Here is a 15,697-nt window from a genome sequence, read left to right as displayed (position 1 = left end):
TAATCAACGAAAACAATGCTGTGTCATTTCCTCATGTGTTTTAATGTTCTACGTATTATTAATGAATTGTATTGCTCATTTTGCACATATAAACATTAATTCAATAAAAAAGACATTCAGTAATAAACAATAATGAATCTTTTGTACATAAGAGAAATGACCCTGTTTACACGATTATGCCCGTCGTCTGCACGTTGGCGGGCCGTTCAAACCCGTCGAAATTCAAGTTTCCGCCGTCAAAATTTTTATTTATTTATTTTTTTGTGTGTTCCAATAAAATACGTTAAGAATTAAAAACTCGCGAAATTTGAGATGCTACTATACGACATTTAACCCTTCAATATGTCTTCAAAGAGACCATGACGCAGAGAAAGTGGTGCTAGTGCTTCCAGGCATAAGCACAAGTCACTATCTAACCAGGAAAAGGGTGAATTTCCATGGTCCGGCACCGGTCAGGTCCCGAGGTTGCCGGACTAGAGAGGTACAACCTGTACCTTTACTTAAGTATGGTTTTCTAATACTATTACTCCAATACAATTGAAAAAACAAAAATCGTTACTCGTTACACGTAACTAATAATATATTTTTTAATTAATTAATTAATTAAGTATTAACCATAGTAAAAGAGTTGTGTACGTGGAACCTTGAAGGGTAAGGTGTGGGGAGACACCACGCAGTCATATATCTAAAGGTCTCGTGAGGTGAGGTGACATCAGGTGGCTGTGGCCAAGACAGCAGACTTTCCCTTTATCGTCTTATATCCATTAATACCTTGACCACCCACCTCACATAGCCTACCTTTTTATCCACCCCTACCCCATCGAATCCCCTCTATTCTCCCCCACCTTTCCTTGCAAAAGCTTGGGTCTTCCCATTAACGTCAGTTGCTCTTTGCATATACTTGTACCATGTACAGTCAGTTCTGCTATAACGCGATAGTTGTGTTCTTGTAAAACATCGTGTTATAGAAATTTGCATAATAAAAATAACAGGGCTTATGGAGAAAATAATGTTAGGTGCAGATTACTCGAAATCGAAAAAAATTTAGTAGTTAGCCTAACACAAAGGATAGCACAGTCTAAATAAATGTTACATTCATATCTAATAGTGAAATCATACAGTAAATGTAACACTTTACCTTGAAAAAATATGAATATAACATGATGGGGGGGAAGGGTGATTTTGAGGTTGATAACATCGAGCTTCTCTTCAATGGTTATAGCCTTTCTTTTACGATCATCACCGGGAATGCGATCACCAGAACGCTTCTTGGAGATATTCTTCTTTACCATATTCACAGTTAATACCACAAAATTGGAGAAATAGTAAGCAAAAATCGCGTTACAGCAAACAAGCGTTCGCATTATACAAATATCGTTCCTCTATTCATAAATTGCGTTAGAGCCAATTCGCGTTATCAAAACACGAGTTATAGCATAACTCACTGTACCTAAATGAGTTTCAAAGAGACTGTGATTCTGAAATGCTTTACATAATTCCATCTTAGATATAAAGGCTGTACCTATACATATGTGTGTGTGAGACTGAGTGCATTTAAATTTAAAAATCTGCTTAAATAACTAAGTACATGGTGCAAAAAAATCAGTCACTCATATGTTGTCTTGCAAATAACAGAACCCAACCTTTTAACCTTCTATCTCTAACACAACAAAAACTGCTAGTAAATAACATTTTGCAGCAAAAGAATTAATTAATTAAATACTTATGTACTTAGTTTTAGGAGACTCACATTCATCAAAGAAACCGTAGATTCTGTTGATTGATGCACACTCATGGTTGCCCCGTAAGAGGAAGAAATTTTCCGGATACTTAATCTTGTATGCCAGTAATAGGCATATGGTTTCTAATGACTGCTTGCCACGATCTACATAATCACCAAGGAATAGGTAGTTGGATTCTGGGGGAAAGCTGCCATACTCAAACAGCCGCAGAAGGTCTGTGTACTGGCCGTGAATATCACCTGAGGAAAAGGTTTAAGTCAGCAATCTCATAATACTGCACCTAAAAGTAACAATTACGTGTTACTTCCTCACCTTATAAGCACACACATATGCAGAACAACTTTCCTGACAATTAACTAACATATAACAATATTTACTATATAATTGTTGAAAGACCTAATACTGTACTGTACTATTCTTATTAATTTTGTTATAATTTTCTTCATTTACTGTACTGTACTTGTAAAAACTAACTCTTATTTACTAACCCCTACACCTTTATATTCAACTTCGTCGCCTTTTACTTTGCAATAGAGTACAATGACTGCCTCATAAAGGCCTTCCTATACAGTACAGTACAACCTTTATTCATAGCAATCAACATGTTATTTACTTCCCTATTATCTATCTTTTACCACAACTGAAGCCACATTGTACCCCAGCAAGGTTTGCCCAGCAACTTGTAACACATGAATTGACCTCCAACACAAACAGTTTTCTTACTACAAATACAAAAGTAAATTTAGAACTTTCTCCTTGAAGGGCTTGTGTTTCAAATCAATCATGATATCAAATAATGAAAATGTCTAAATTTCCTTCATTCCTTTATTATATGAAATCAACAATGTGTTTACTGTTCAATGATAAGCAGAAACAATTTTAACAGGTAAATATTGTTATTTAAATACTGTACAGTTCCTATTTCATGTAATGTATCTTCCAGTCTGAGCTTAAACTCACTAAACCTCATAAGTTTTTAACAAAATCTTAAGTACAGTACTTCCTGTGCTGTATACAGTATGTATATGATCATTGGGACACTTCATCAGAAATGTAACACCTTTTTTTTATGAGGGCCCTTAATAAATCTTAACATGTGCTGGAGGTAAGAACTTATGAACCAGTTGATCAGTGATACTCAATACAGTATCATGCGGTATATATACAAGTTGGCTCTAAAATAGCTCATGACAGACTGCAGATATAAACTTAAGGGATAGATCTGGCCTGCAAGTGGTTGGTTACACTCCACAGGTCACTACACCAAAACTTTGCTAGTAAAAGTGTTACCACAGATTTTTAGAGGAGCTTCTAGTTCAAGGAGGATGGGCTGCTGTAAAAAAATTTCCCGTGACTTGAGGCAAAGTCCCCGAACTTCTGCTTCTGTCATCTGTACGCTCTTCCCTGGTCGACATCCTCGTACTGTGGACAAATGAAAAATAATAAGATTCTTTTATTGAACTATTAAAGTTAGAAAAAACTACCTATATACTATGATCATTTAAGAAAAAAAATAGACCACTAAATTTTGAAACCTTTGTTGTAAAAAGGAAGATTCCTAATGCTGGGTTAGTATTTTTCTTACAAAGGTTTTAGAGACACTTTTTCTTTTCTACAGTACAGGACAGTGCAGTACTTAAAAGAAAAATTAAGAGCATTAAATCAAAATAAAATGTAATTTAGCTCCACTATCAACAACCACTAAGCGCATGTTCTTTTTCCCTTCCCTCCTTTAGTGAGGGTAGTGAACCCCTGGAACGACCTACCTGAGAACATAGTTTCTGCTCCCTTAATAAGTGCCTTTAAAGCTAGACTTGATCAGTGTTCCTGATCTGCTAGCTTTTGAAAGAGATACTATTATCTTAACTATTATCAACTAAGGAGGAAAAGCAATGATCTGGAAGGAAATTTACAAAAGAGAATCAAGGAGATTTTTTTTTAATTAGCAATAATTATGAACACGTTCACACTCAAGAAATATTTTGTGAGATGGGAGTAAAATAGAAGTCTCTTTACCTCCCATACAATTGAAATAGGTAAGTTGAAGCATCTGGAGGGCTACCATTTCCTAACAAGTTACTTCATAATTGTAATAACCTCAGCCTCAATTGTCAATGATCTTAAACCTTATAAATCAAAATCTTTTTAGAAACTCAGCTTTAACAACTTTGTATCATCATTTATACTTTCGTTTCTAGTACAGTTCTGTTACCAGGATTTTTCCAGATTCTTGTATTTTAATGTTAAAAAAAATAAATCAATAAAAATAAATTAATAAAAATAAAAAATAAATATATACAGAGTGATTCAGCAAAGAGTACATTAAATTGGATGATGAAATCCTTGGATAATTCTAAACTAAAATGTCTCTATGGTAAAATGTCAGATTCTGCATAGTTTCCATGTTACAATACATTTAAGATGTTATATTAATGAGAGAGAATTTGATGTGAAACCCCCATAGGTTTTTGTAATCATTTATCCACAGATGTTTTAGCAGTACAGAGTGATACAGATGGCTGACACAGGTGCAAGGAGACAGGGACCGAATGAGATAAAGGCAGTTATGGGAGGTGGGGGGAGGGAGTTCCACTTCAAATTCACTCTCATTAATACTTTGAGTGTTTAATGAGGACAGATGCTATCTTACAGTAGCTCTGCTAAATACTTTCGATTGATGTGGGAGTGATCTGACTCACTAGCCGGTTTCTATTGGCTACCTAACATTTTAGGGCCACGCCTTAAGGGTGGAACCTACCCCTCACGTGATGTGACCATGTCACCTCATAGCCAGTGGAAAGTTACAATGGGTGATATGATTATATAAGCTTAATGTACAGCTCCACATTTATATAAAAACTAAGGGCCTCATGCATCGCTCGGTCACCACCTTCCGAGCTTCCATGAGGAATTAACTAATCCCGCAGAATACATCCTATACATGTACAGTCACAATCTAAAGTTTCGACACCCCCCCCCCTGGCTGGGTATTCGCCGAGGCCAGGGTTGAGGTAAGGCTGGGTGACCGGACGCAGACTAGTTCAGCAATGTGGTAACGAGGCACTACATTGGTGAGGTTCACATTCCACCACCACAACACTCCGAGACTCATAGCACAAGAGCACAGGAAGGAACTTATTACGAACTTTGACATGGCATAAACTTGCATAACAAATGCATTCATAACATTGTTGCCACATAACAATAGCATGTTAAGATTAAAGCATGAAAAACTTTGCCGTCCCAAAAACACTGGCTTGGAACCACAAGATGCGAGTCCTCGCATTACACATGAATCATCAGGGCAGCATATATAAAGGGTGGCCGGCGGCCGAATTTCGTCAAGAGGGAGTGAACGGCCAGTCGACAAGGTGGGGCCTATACCATAACCCTGGGAATATTTTGGTTTCACACATACTAGAAATTCATATAGTCATGTTTACAATATTTAATGGTGTATCAATAACTACATTGGAGTATTTTGGCTTGGAATGTTGCAATTCACATTAATCATGGTGTCACCCAAACAATTTTTGTCTGGTCTGGAGCAGCGACTTTGCAGACGACCTCGACCCTCAAGAGTAGATGCCTGGCCGTGTGGCATCATTAGTGACTACTTCTTGGTCACTTGCCTTGTTTCCGATCTACTGCCGTTTCTAGTTTTTAAATTTCACTTCATAATGTCTCGGATTATGAGAGTTATGGCACAGAGGTCACCAATATTACTTGCTATTGCTATTGTTATGTGTGCCAACAATGCTATGAATGAAATTTTTTTATGCAGCTGCATGTCAAGTCAAAATTCGTAAAAATTTCCTTCCATGCTCGTGTGCTGTGAGTCTCGGAGTGTTGTGGTGGTGGAATGTCTGCGTCCGATCACCCAGCCTTACCTCAACCCTGGCCTCGGCGAACACCCAGCCAGGGGGGTGTCGAACTTTGGATTGTGACTGTACCTACCCATGTTACAAATATGTGTCGACACTAAACTGGAAAAACTGGAACCATAGGTTCACTAATTACTGGAGTCCTAGACTGAAGTGTCTTATGGGAAAGTTTATTATGTACAATGACAAACTTGGAAGATACTGACTTATAGTAACAAAACAAAAATATCACTGCCAGAATTAACATAATAGTGGGAATAGTTAAACTTGGTATAGCAAGTCCCCGTGCAAAATAAAATGGCAAATGATCTTCAAAATTTGTAAACTGTGACTCTTTCAAGAAAGAAATAACTTTTAACTTCTCTGAGACAATATTGAATTTACTAATACTCCCTGTAGTCAAATTAGGAGTTTGAAACAATGGAATCAAACCTGAAGTAAGATTTAAATTCAATGCAAAATGCTGATGAGAAGGCAAGGTCTTCAGCGAACTACAGGTTATTTCATAGTAATCCGGAGCCTTATAATAAGCTTTCCCAACTAACTGTTTGTCACCATCTTGGCACGATAAAGTTAAGTTAGTTTCACCAGGAAAGAAAAATACTGCACATTATGCACAAGCGCTTGAAACAGTATTCCTAGAAATCGGCCTATAACTACATAATAATAATAATAATAATAATAATAATAATAATAATAATAATAATAAACGGTTTATTAATAGAGTTGCAGCCGGTGGCTGAAAATATACAGACTTACATTTGATTTAGATATAATGATATAATATGCATTGAATACATTTACAGGGTTGTACAGTACATAAATCAGGAGTTGTTTATTATTTTAACAATAGATGGGATGGTGCTATTCTTATGGGCTGAATTTTGTTGTAGTGGCGGACTGCGTGAGTTGGGTGGGGGGCTGCAGGTGGCAGGAGGTGGCGATGACGAGGGTGGTGCAGTAGTCCACTGCCAAACCTTTCCAGTGCTTGGTGGTGGAGGTCACTGAGGGATGGCATTTCCAGGGTGGAGAGAGCGTTGGTGTAGCCGGAGTATTCTGCGGAGAGCATGATTCTGCAGGCCCTTTTCTGTACCTTCTCTAGCTGACGTTGTTGGGTGGAGTTGAGAGAAGACGACCAGGCTGGTGACGCATACGTTAGTTTGGGGAGAATAAAGGCGTTGTAGATGGTCCCAAGTGACTTAAGTCGTCGTAGCATGTAGAGACGAAACGAGGCTGCCTTGACTGTGTTATTTACATGGGCCTTCCAGTCAAGTTTGTTGTCTATGGTTACACCCAGGAGTTTGGCAGACTGCACCAGCTGGAGAAGATGGGCACCCACTGTGACTGCTGGGGCTTGCACTGGAGTGGTGGCGGTATTGATGTGCATGACTACGGTTTTGGTGTGGTTGATGGTGACCTTGTTCTCCGTGGTCCATGCCTGTAGCCTGTCCAGGGTGCCTTGTAGCGATGAGTAGTCTGGTGCGGTGTTATCCACTGAAACTCCCACAGTGCAGTCATCCACGTACTTCCACCTGTGAGGAGTGCTAGCTCTGTGCGTACGTTAGTTTGGTTGATCGCAGGAATAAATGTGAATACATAGGCTGGACATACGTGTAAATGTAAATATGATGATTTACACCGTGATAGCACCCTAGGATCATCCAATGCTAACAAAGAGTAATCTTCACTAATAAGCAAAATTTCAGTTGGTTTATCCAGAGTAAACAGTGTGTTAACTTTGGAAGACTAACTTCCTCCCCCGACTCAAGAGCAAAAATGACTGCAGACTACAATGGATCACGTCGTTGTTCATCCTCTAATTGCGAGAGAATGAACGAAGATACAGGCATCATTGGTGCTATGTTTCTGGACAAAGCGTCGGCGACCACATTCACTCTTCCCGGTAAATACTTGAACTTGGGGTCAGATACCAGTGTGCTAATCTGCCTGAAAAATTTTTTGCCATGGAACAGTTCTGTTACTGCCACATGATCTGTAAAAACATTTTAAAAAAAGTCTTTAAACTTATCCAGTGCCCAAACAGCAGCTAACATCCCTAAATGCGTTATCGAGCGTGTTTCGGCATCATTAAGTTTACGAATGGCAAAAGCAATTACAGTATTACCCTGCTTTACACGGTTTCACTTTCCACGAGAAAAGATTTCTCATTTACACGGTACCTTGCCAGAACCGGACTTTCACTTTCCACGGTGCATCTACTCATATACGAGGTGAAGTATAATTTTTTTTTTATTTAGCTCATAAAATTCATACAAATTACCCTGCCAGAATATAATTTACATTGCTGGAATTCTTACAATATGATGATCATTTTGAATATAAACATCATGGATTTTGCATTTGACATACAAATTTTAGATCTAATGTAATAATTTGGTTTACACAAAGCAAATATTTTATCGTTTGTGCAAAATATATGAAGTTTACATTCAAAATATTCCCTGACCTGCAAGGAATCTAGAAATGTCAATTATATTATCCTAACTTTAGTCTGGGTTATTATTTATTACTAAAAATGTAAATATACTATTTTCTCCCAATCGCTTCTCTGGTAGGGAGGGAAGGTGGGGGGTGGGGGGAGGGAGGAGGGAGGGGTGTGGGGTATTTTGATTGACAGATAGTGTCCTTGAAGAATATTTCTTTGTTTATTTACTGAAGATATTTGTTTTAGCTCATAAAATTCATACAAATTACCCGGCCAGAATATAATTTACATTGCTGGAATTCTTACAATATGATGATCATTTTGAATATAAACATCATGGATTTTGCAAAATATATGAAGTTTACATTCAAAATATTCCCTGCCCTGCAAGGAATCCAGAAATGTCAATTATATTATCCTAACTTTAGTCTGAGGTATTATTTATTACTAAACGTTAAAATCTAGTGGTTTCACCCAAACATTTCTCAGAGAGGTAGGAGCTAGTGAGCTGGGAAGAGGGGGGGGGGGATTTGAGTCCATTATTTGAATGGACATTAACCTGGCGACTGTATTTCTCTTAAATATTAATTGTGTGAGCATACCATCATAAAATTTAGATGTTATTTTTACTACAACATAGGTATTGTGTCGGAAAAAGTGGAGTTTGGGGGTCGGGCCAGTCTCTATTGGAATTAATCCCATATGTTCTGTTGTTCACTTTACGCGGTTTTCACTTTCTGCGGTACCCTGTGGGTTCAATTGACCGCGTAAGGTACTACTGTACTCTAAAATATCCATGTGAGTCCAGCTCCATAAGTACAGTGCCGATTCCTTGTCTTAAGGCGTCGGTACACAGAGTAAATTCTTGAAAGTAGTCAGGAAATGCTAAAACAGGGGCATTGATAAGTGCTATCTTCAATGCAACAAAGCTTTCTTCGAGTTCAGTATTCCATACAAAAATTGTATCCTTCCTAAGTAACTTAGTCAAGGGTGAAGCTAATGTCACATAGACTCTAATAAGAGAACGATAATATCCAGATAAACCAAGAAAACTGCACACCTTATCAACACTTGTAGGAAGTGGAACTGAGCAACAGCCTTAACTTTATCAGCTGTATGAATGCTGTCACCGCAAATGGATTCTGGATTTTAAAAACTCACATTTAGAAAGCTTGAATTTAAGTCCTGCTGTAGAAAGTTTTTGGAAAACTTCACGGAGTTTGGCAAGATGAGTCTCTACATCCTTACAGACTACTATGAGATTATCTAAGTAGGTACATACTGTGGTACCTATCAACCTGGCAAACAAGGTGTTGATCATCCTTTGAAAAGTCAGTGGGGCATTTCTGAGACCGAAAGGCATATGCAGAAATTCAAATTGGCCCAAGGAGTACTAACAGCAGTAACCTCTCGCGATTTTTCATCGAGTGGTATTTGCCAATATCCGCTAAGCAAATCTAAATTGATAAAAACAGCGCTATCCTTGCCTAAGGATTGTAAAATATCACTCAAGACAGGCATTGGGTACTTATCTGGGATAGTATTTTCATTGACCCTTCTAAAGTCTATAACTGGGTGCCAACCGCCATCCTTCTTTGGAACTAAAAACAAAGGGCTATTGAAAGATTTAGAATGTGTGATAACCTTCTCATTCAACATAACCTGAACCATGTCCTGAACTACAGCGCGCTGGCTATGTGGTAGTCGGTAAGCTGGTATGTAAATTGAATTCGTGCCCTCTTTTAAGGATACTATGTGATATGAGGTTAGATCTGTGTGCCCCAACTGATCCCCTGGTAAAGCCACAATGTTTCTGAAGTCAGCAAGCAACTCTTTGAGTCTAGTCTTGCCTTGAGGATGATCAATCACTTTTAACATGTGGTGTTATTTGATCCATCCTCTCCTGCGTTTGTTCAAATGGAGAAGAAATACTACCAAGTGGAATTGCATAGGCTGTGGTGCAACATTATGATAAACTAGAAAATCACACAAATAACATCCCTTTTTCAATATTATAAGAGCACCTGTTCTGCTAAGAACTAGAATGTCTGTTAAACCACCAGGTCGAATCGTCCTCAATGTAGATTCACACGATAAGCCTTTAACCTTGCATGTTTCCGTAAGACATACTACAAGAGTCCCTGTGTACACGTCAGGTAAAACAACAGTGGATGTGGCGTTTTCCTGATTCTGAAAGTGGAGAGTACCCGTTAACACTGCAGGTACAACCTTCCAACTGTTGCTGCTACAGTCACGCTGGGAATGTGAGTCTGTAAGATCTGTACAGAAGTGCGTATAGCATTGTCAGAAACACCATTAATTGTGATAGAATATTTACTTGGATGAACATCTATCAAGTTAGTTCTAAAAGTTGGTAGACCTATTAACCCGTCAGCTGGTAAATTCAAATCTTGGACCACATAAAAATCTGCATAAAAGGAAAGAACACGTCTAGAAAAGCGCAGCGAAAATTTTACCATCCCTGCAATATCCAGCTGCGTCCTGGACACTCCTTCGAGATCGGCGTCAGTAGGTCGAAATGAAAAATCTCGGTGAGGGGATCTACGTTGTAACTCTCGATAGGATGCCAAAGCTAATACATTTGCACATGCACCCGTATCAATATCCAGAGCCAACTTGACTGACCCAACTCTCGCCGGAACGGACAACACTTCCGCTTTGTTGAGTGTCGCTATTAATGAGGCTGCAACAGAAGTGCGGTTGTGCGTTGGTACTGATGTACCTACCCTTCGCCGTTCTGGTACTGTCGTTGGTCTTTCCCCGACTTCTTGTGATAACGACGACGCACTATACGCTGTTGCGTTACTTGGGGTAATGTAATAAAAGAAAATTATCTTAAAATTAGATGTCTTATTCGAATATGATAATAGATTTGGGGTAGGAAAGTAGTGTGTACTAATACAAAAATACCCAGATATGTTCAAGACAGAAAAAATGCAAATACTATACATAACACAACTTGCAAATTTGTTCTCGGTAACGTCTCTGCTCTGGGTAGTGACTCCGGCTTGAATGTCATGTACACCAATACTGACACATTCCTTTATAAGAGAGAGGCTGTTTGAAACACTACTGAAGATACAACAACAGGAAAATCGACCCAGAGGAATGTGAGTTCGGTATTGACGAATTTGACTTATTTATGAACCTTTCTCAAGAAACATGCAAGAGGGGTGTGGTTATCTATGCTAGGCAAGACCTTAGAGCCAGCCAGGTGAGGGTACAGGGAGAGGATGTTTTTGAAAAATCCAAGTGGTGTAAAATTAAATTAAAGGGAGGAGACTTACTTATTGTTGGGTGTATCTACAGATCAGATCCCCAAACTATAGCTTACTAAACCAAAGGAACTAAAGAGCCTTAATAGACAATGCAGCGATGCTCAATCTTAGCCACCTCCTTGTCATGGGGGACTTTAACTATGGCGTCATCGACTGGAGAAACGAGTTCATGCCAAATGACTTAAATAAACCCACTACTCTTTTTGTAGATAATTTTCTGTTCCAACATGTTAAAGACCAATGCATTATAGAGGGGACCAACACCCAAGCCACTGGACCTCATCATAACAAATGAGGGTATGGTGACAAAACTGGAAGTAGGCAGCTACCAAACAGGGAGGTACTACCGCCTGCGAAGATATTGGAAGCATAATGTGTTGTCTAATGGTAGACCCTGCTGCCATATGGCATCACAAAAATTGTGACCAAGTCCCAGGTTGCTGATCTGACTTTCTGCCTCATTTACACACAATTGCAGGGTCTCAATTATTTCTCTTACTTTGACAACACAACACAACATACTGTACATATATTGTTTCTCACTATTGATTTTTTTTCATTACATCTGTATTGTATTTCTTTATGGTTCTTTATTATTATTATTACAGTGTTGTAACATCTTGCTTGAGACTCTCTTCAACTAAATGCTTTTTTTCTGTGTTTCCAAGCAAATTATTGGTCATTTTGAAATATATTTTACATATTGACAATATATAATGCAGTGCAGTGTTGATTTAAAGAAAATAATCTTGAAATACACCAAGAGAACTAAAATTTTATGGGTGAAATGGTGCCATGGGGTGACTTCTCTTCCACCCCAATGCCTTCTCTTCTTCCTTCTCCTCCACCCCCATTCTAATTCCCATCATCATCATCATCATCCAGGAGCCTTCTACATACACACCTCAAAGTAAGTGAACTTTTCTACCATTTTTGTTGAATTTAGGCAATTTTCGGTGAGCTGGAACCAATTACAGTGACCCCTCGTTTAACGAACGCCTCGGTTAACGAAATTTCGGTTAACGAACTGCCTTCCATAAGGATCTTCAATTCGGTTAACGAACAAAAATTCGGTTAACGAATTTCTTACGAACCAACCTCAACATGTTTTCGCTTGCACTGACCGGGCAACCAGCTTTAGTATCAGTCCGCCAATACATTAATCGGTTCTAGGGCTTAAATTCCTTACTATTTTAGTAAATATCAAGAAGTTTATACTATTCAATAATTTTAAAAGTTTAATATTAACTTTTTTAGTCATTTTAACAATTATTGAACATAATTGAAGGTAAAGAAACTAGTTTCTGGCGTGCCATCCAGCCTGTTAACACACCAGACAGACGATTTTTCTGTGTTTCCAAGCAAATTATTGGTAATTTTGAAATATATTTTACATATTGACAATATATAATGCAGTGCAGTGTTGATTTAAAGAAAATAATCTTGAAATACACCAAGAGAACTAAAATTTTATGGATGAAATGGTGCCATGGGGTGACTTCTTCCACCCCAATGCCTTTTCTTCTTCCTTCTCCTCCACCCCCATTCTAATTCCCATCATCATTATCCAGGAGCCTTCTACATACACACCTCAAAGTAAGTGAACTTTTCTACCATTTTTGTTGAATTTAGGAAATTTTCGGTGAGCTGGAACCAATTACCCAAAACCCCATTGAAACAATGGTTTCGGTTAATGAACTTTTCGGTTAACGAACGACCTTCTGGAACGGATTGAGTTCGTTAAACGAGGGGTCACTGTACCCAAAAACCCATTGAAACAATGGTTTCGGTTAATGAATTTTTCGGTTGACGAACAACCCGCTGGAACGGATTGTGTTCGTTAACCGAGGGACCAGTGTATCAAATTCGTTCGAAACTCATCAAAAACCATAGGAAAAACACATTTTTAATATCCAAAGAAAGAACGGCGCTTTTCTATAAATTTACCGTTTTTCCATGCCCCTTTTGGGGAGGGGGCTAACTCTAAAACGGGTACTAGGCATATAAACTGCAATTTTAACAGTAAAAAATACTTAATATTAAAGGAAAATATGGGTAAAACTGCAGATTACAGCAACCAAAGACTCTGATAAAAAAAAAAAAATTCTGACGGTTTTTGATGTGATTGGTTTAAATCTGACATCCGTTTTTATCAGAAACCACTCGTTATGAACTTAGCCCCCCCCCCATAATAGTTCTATTAATTGCATGTTCTGAATTCCAGGTACTCTGTGCTTGCTAACTTATACTTTTAACCAAACTAAACTTTACCTAACCCCCTAGGCAGAAATAGCCGTTACAGTATTTCTTACCCTAATCCGAGTCAGGGTCAGAGTCTGCGTCAGGGACCAGAATGCGTAGTAGGTTCTTCTGTTCTCAAGAATTTCCTATATTTAGAATAAAATAATACAATAAACTTCCAATAGTTGAAAACCCACTCAGCACATAATGACTCCATGTTGCAACTGATTAAAAATGTCCCGCGTCCTACCACCCAAGCCGAATATTGAACGCTAATTGGTTGAATCAAATGTTGAGATTTTTCATTGGATTTGATTAGCTGCCAACCCCCTAGATTTGATTGGATGCGGCCACCGCCGATTTGATTGGCGGCCGCCCCCCGGCACATGTGCAGGAGGTAAGCAAACGTATGAACACACACAGCGTAGGGACAAAAGGTGCTCTGATTTTATTCTTTTTAAAATTCAATACCTTCCTTATTATCAATTTGTGACGAAAGTGTAACATAAGAAAATGATCACGAGAAAATATAGTTCTATCAATTGAGTGAAGTGAATTTCCGGAATTATGTGGGTGCTGTAAACTGCTATATTACCAAAAGTTATTGTCTAATTTTTATTACTATCATGCAAACAACATTTGTAGAAAAACGAACAAAATCGAAAACTGCTTCTGGTGTTAGCCGTCTCCTCCACTATTACCCTATTAAGATCACACGGTAAAGGTGTAGTTCAGGGCTAACACCTGGAGTACGGCTCCTCCCCGACTTACGACCACCCGCACTTACGACCTGCCTCAAGTCGTACCAAAATTTTGTCAAATTACGTATTTTTGAGTCCAGTCAGTACATAGACAAAATTTTCATTTGTAATTCACTTTAAAATGGCTGGCAAGCTTAAAAGTGAGAGTTTTGTGGTGCTGAGAAGAAAAAGAGACACCCATTTTAGATTTTCTAAAGCATTTTCGACATATACCCAATGACCATTAAATCAATGTGATCAAGTTAAAGTATAATTTAATATTCCATTCGACAATAAAACGTAAAACTCTTATCTACACAGCACAAGCATCAACTACTGTACAACGATACTGATATCTATTAAAATACAGCACCATATTTATTATTAATTCATTAATGAAAGTGCGTTAGTCTAAGTGGTTGCCATGGTACAGTAGACTGCCTTAATACAGTTCAGTAGTTGACTCCGTGTACAAAAGTTTCTCAAGAGCAAGGTTGGTGGAGCCCGTCAAAACATTTCCCAAACCCGCTACCTCACCTCACCTTTCTCCGCCATTTAATCACTATATACTACAATAACTACACCTTGTCACAGTTATCACATTTATATAATATTTATGGTGTTAACTAGTTAGAAACTAGTGGTACTTACCTTCTAATAAGCGAGAAATTAAATTATCAAAATCAAGCTCCGTTTCAGCCATCTTGCAAAATTTTGCCACTAGTTCGTTAAATTTGGAGAGACTTAAGTTGTTGTTATCCTTACACTTATTAAATTCAGTAAATTATAAGTATATTAAAAGAAACGACAACTTTCTAGCATAATTTTAAATATTTTATTTTTTATTTTTTTTATTTACTCTATCCTGCTTCACATTTCTCCTCCCGGCGCCATTTTCGTTGATTAATTCACTGAATCCATCTTCAAGAGACTTTTCCTAAATGATGGTGAACACTTGCACGTATTCCTCCTCGCCATTGCTGATATATATCAACCTCAATATTGAGGTAAGTTGTTTAACACATAAACTAACACGATAATGCATAGAACCTAATAAATCCTGACCTAACCTACCAAACCTATGGGTATGTTAGGTCAGGTTCTATCAGGTTCTATGGGATCCGACTAATTACCCAAATGTACCCAAATGTAGCCGCAGTGAAGTCAAATAATGGTCCTACATGAATAAATCGGACTGCCAATCACTTCTCGACTAGTATTTGGTGTCACGAAGTCACAAAAAATTGGTAAACTTAATTTAATCTGAGTTAATAGATCGAGTGCATGTACCTAACCTAACCTAACCTAACACAACTCAGATTAAATTAAGTTTACCAATTTTTGT

The 15,697-nt window shown here is 38.1% G+C and overlaps 1 protein-coding gene across 5 annotated transcripts in view; it reads right to left on the bottom strand.

The window, feature by feature from the left end:
• The window catches only part of LOC121866308 (serine/threonine-protein phosphatase PP1-beta catalytic subunit), a 100,565-nt gene that overhangs the window by 83,333 nt on the left and 1,535 nt on the right, over nt 1–15,697 (bottom strand). For 4 of the 5 annotated variants that reach the window (XM_042365921.1, XM_042365917.1, XM_042365920.1 and 1 more), the window contains exons 2-3: nt 3,033–3,164; nt 1,751–1,981 (exon numbers count right to left, since the gene is read on the bottom strand). In XM_042365921.1, the coding sequence (XP_042221855.1) occupies nt 1,751–1,981; nt 3,033–3,164 (363 nt within the window). Of the gene's footprint in view, nt 1–1,750; nt 1,982–3,032; nt 3,165–15,003; nt 15,106–15,697 lie in introns of those variants that run through there. The other variant, XM_042365918.1, reaches the window with a different exon arrangement.

The sequence above is a fragment of the Homarus americanus genome, unplaced genomic scaffold, assembly GCF_018991925.1.
Source record: "Homarus americanus isolate GMGI-L3 unplaced genomic scaffold, GMGI_Hamer_2.0 scaffold58074, whole genome shotgun sequence".
Taxonomy (NCBI): Eukaryota; Metazoa; Arthropoda; class Malacostraca; order Decapoda; family Nephropidae; genus Homarus; species Homarus americanus.
This window is presented reverse-complemented; position numbering and strand designations above follow the sequence as displayed.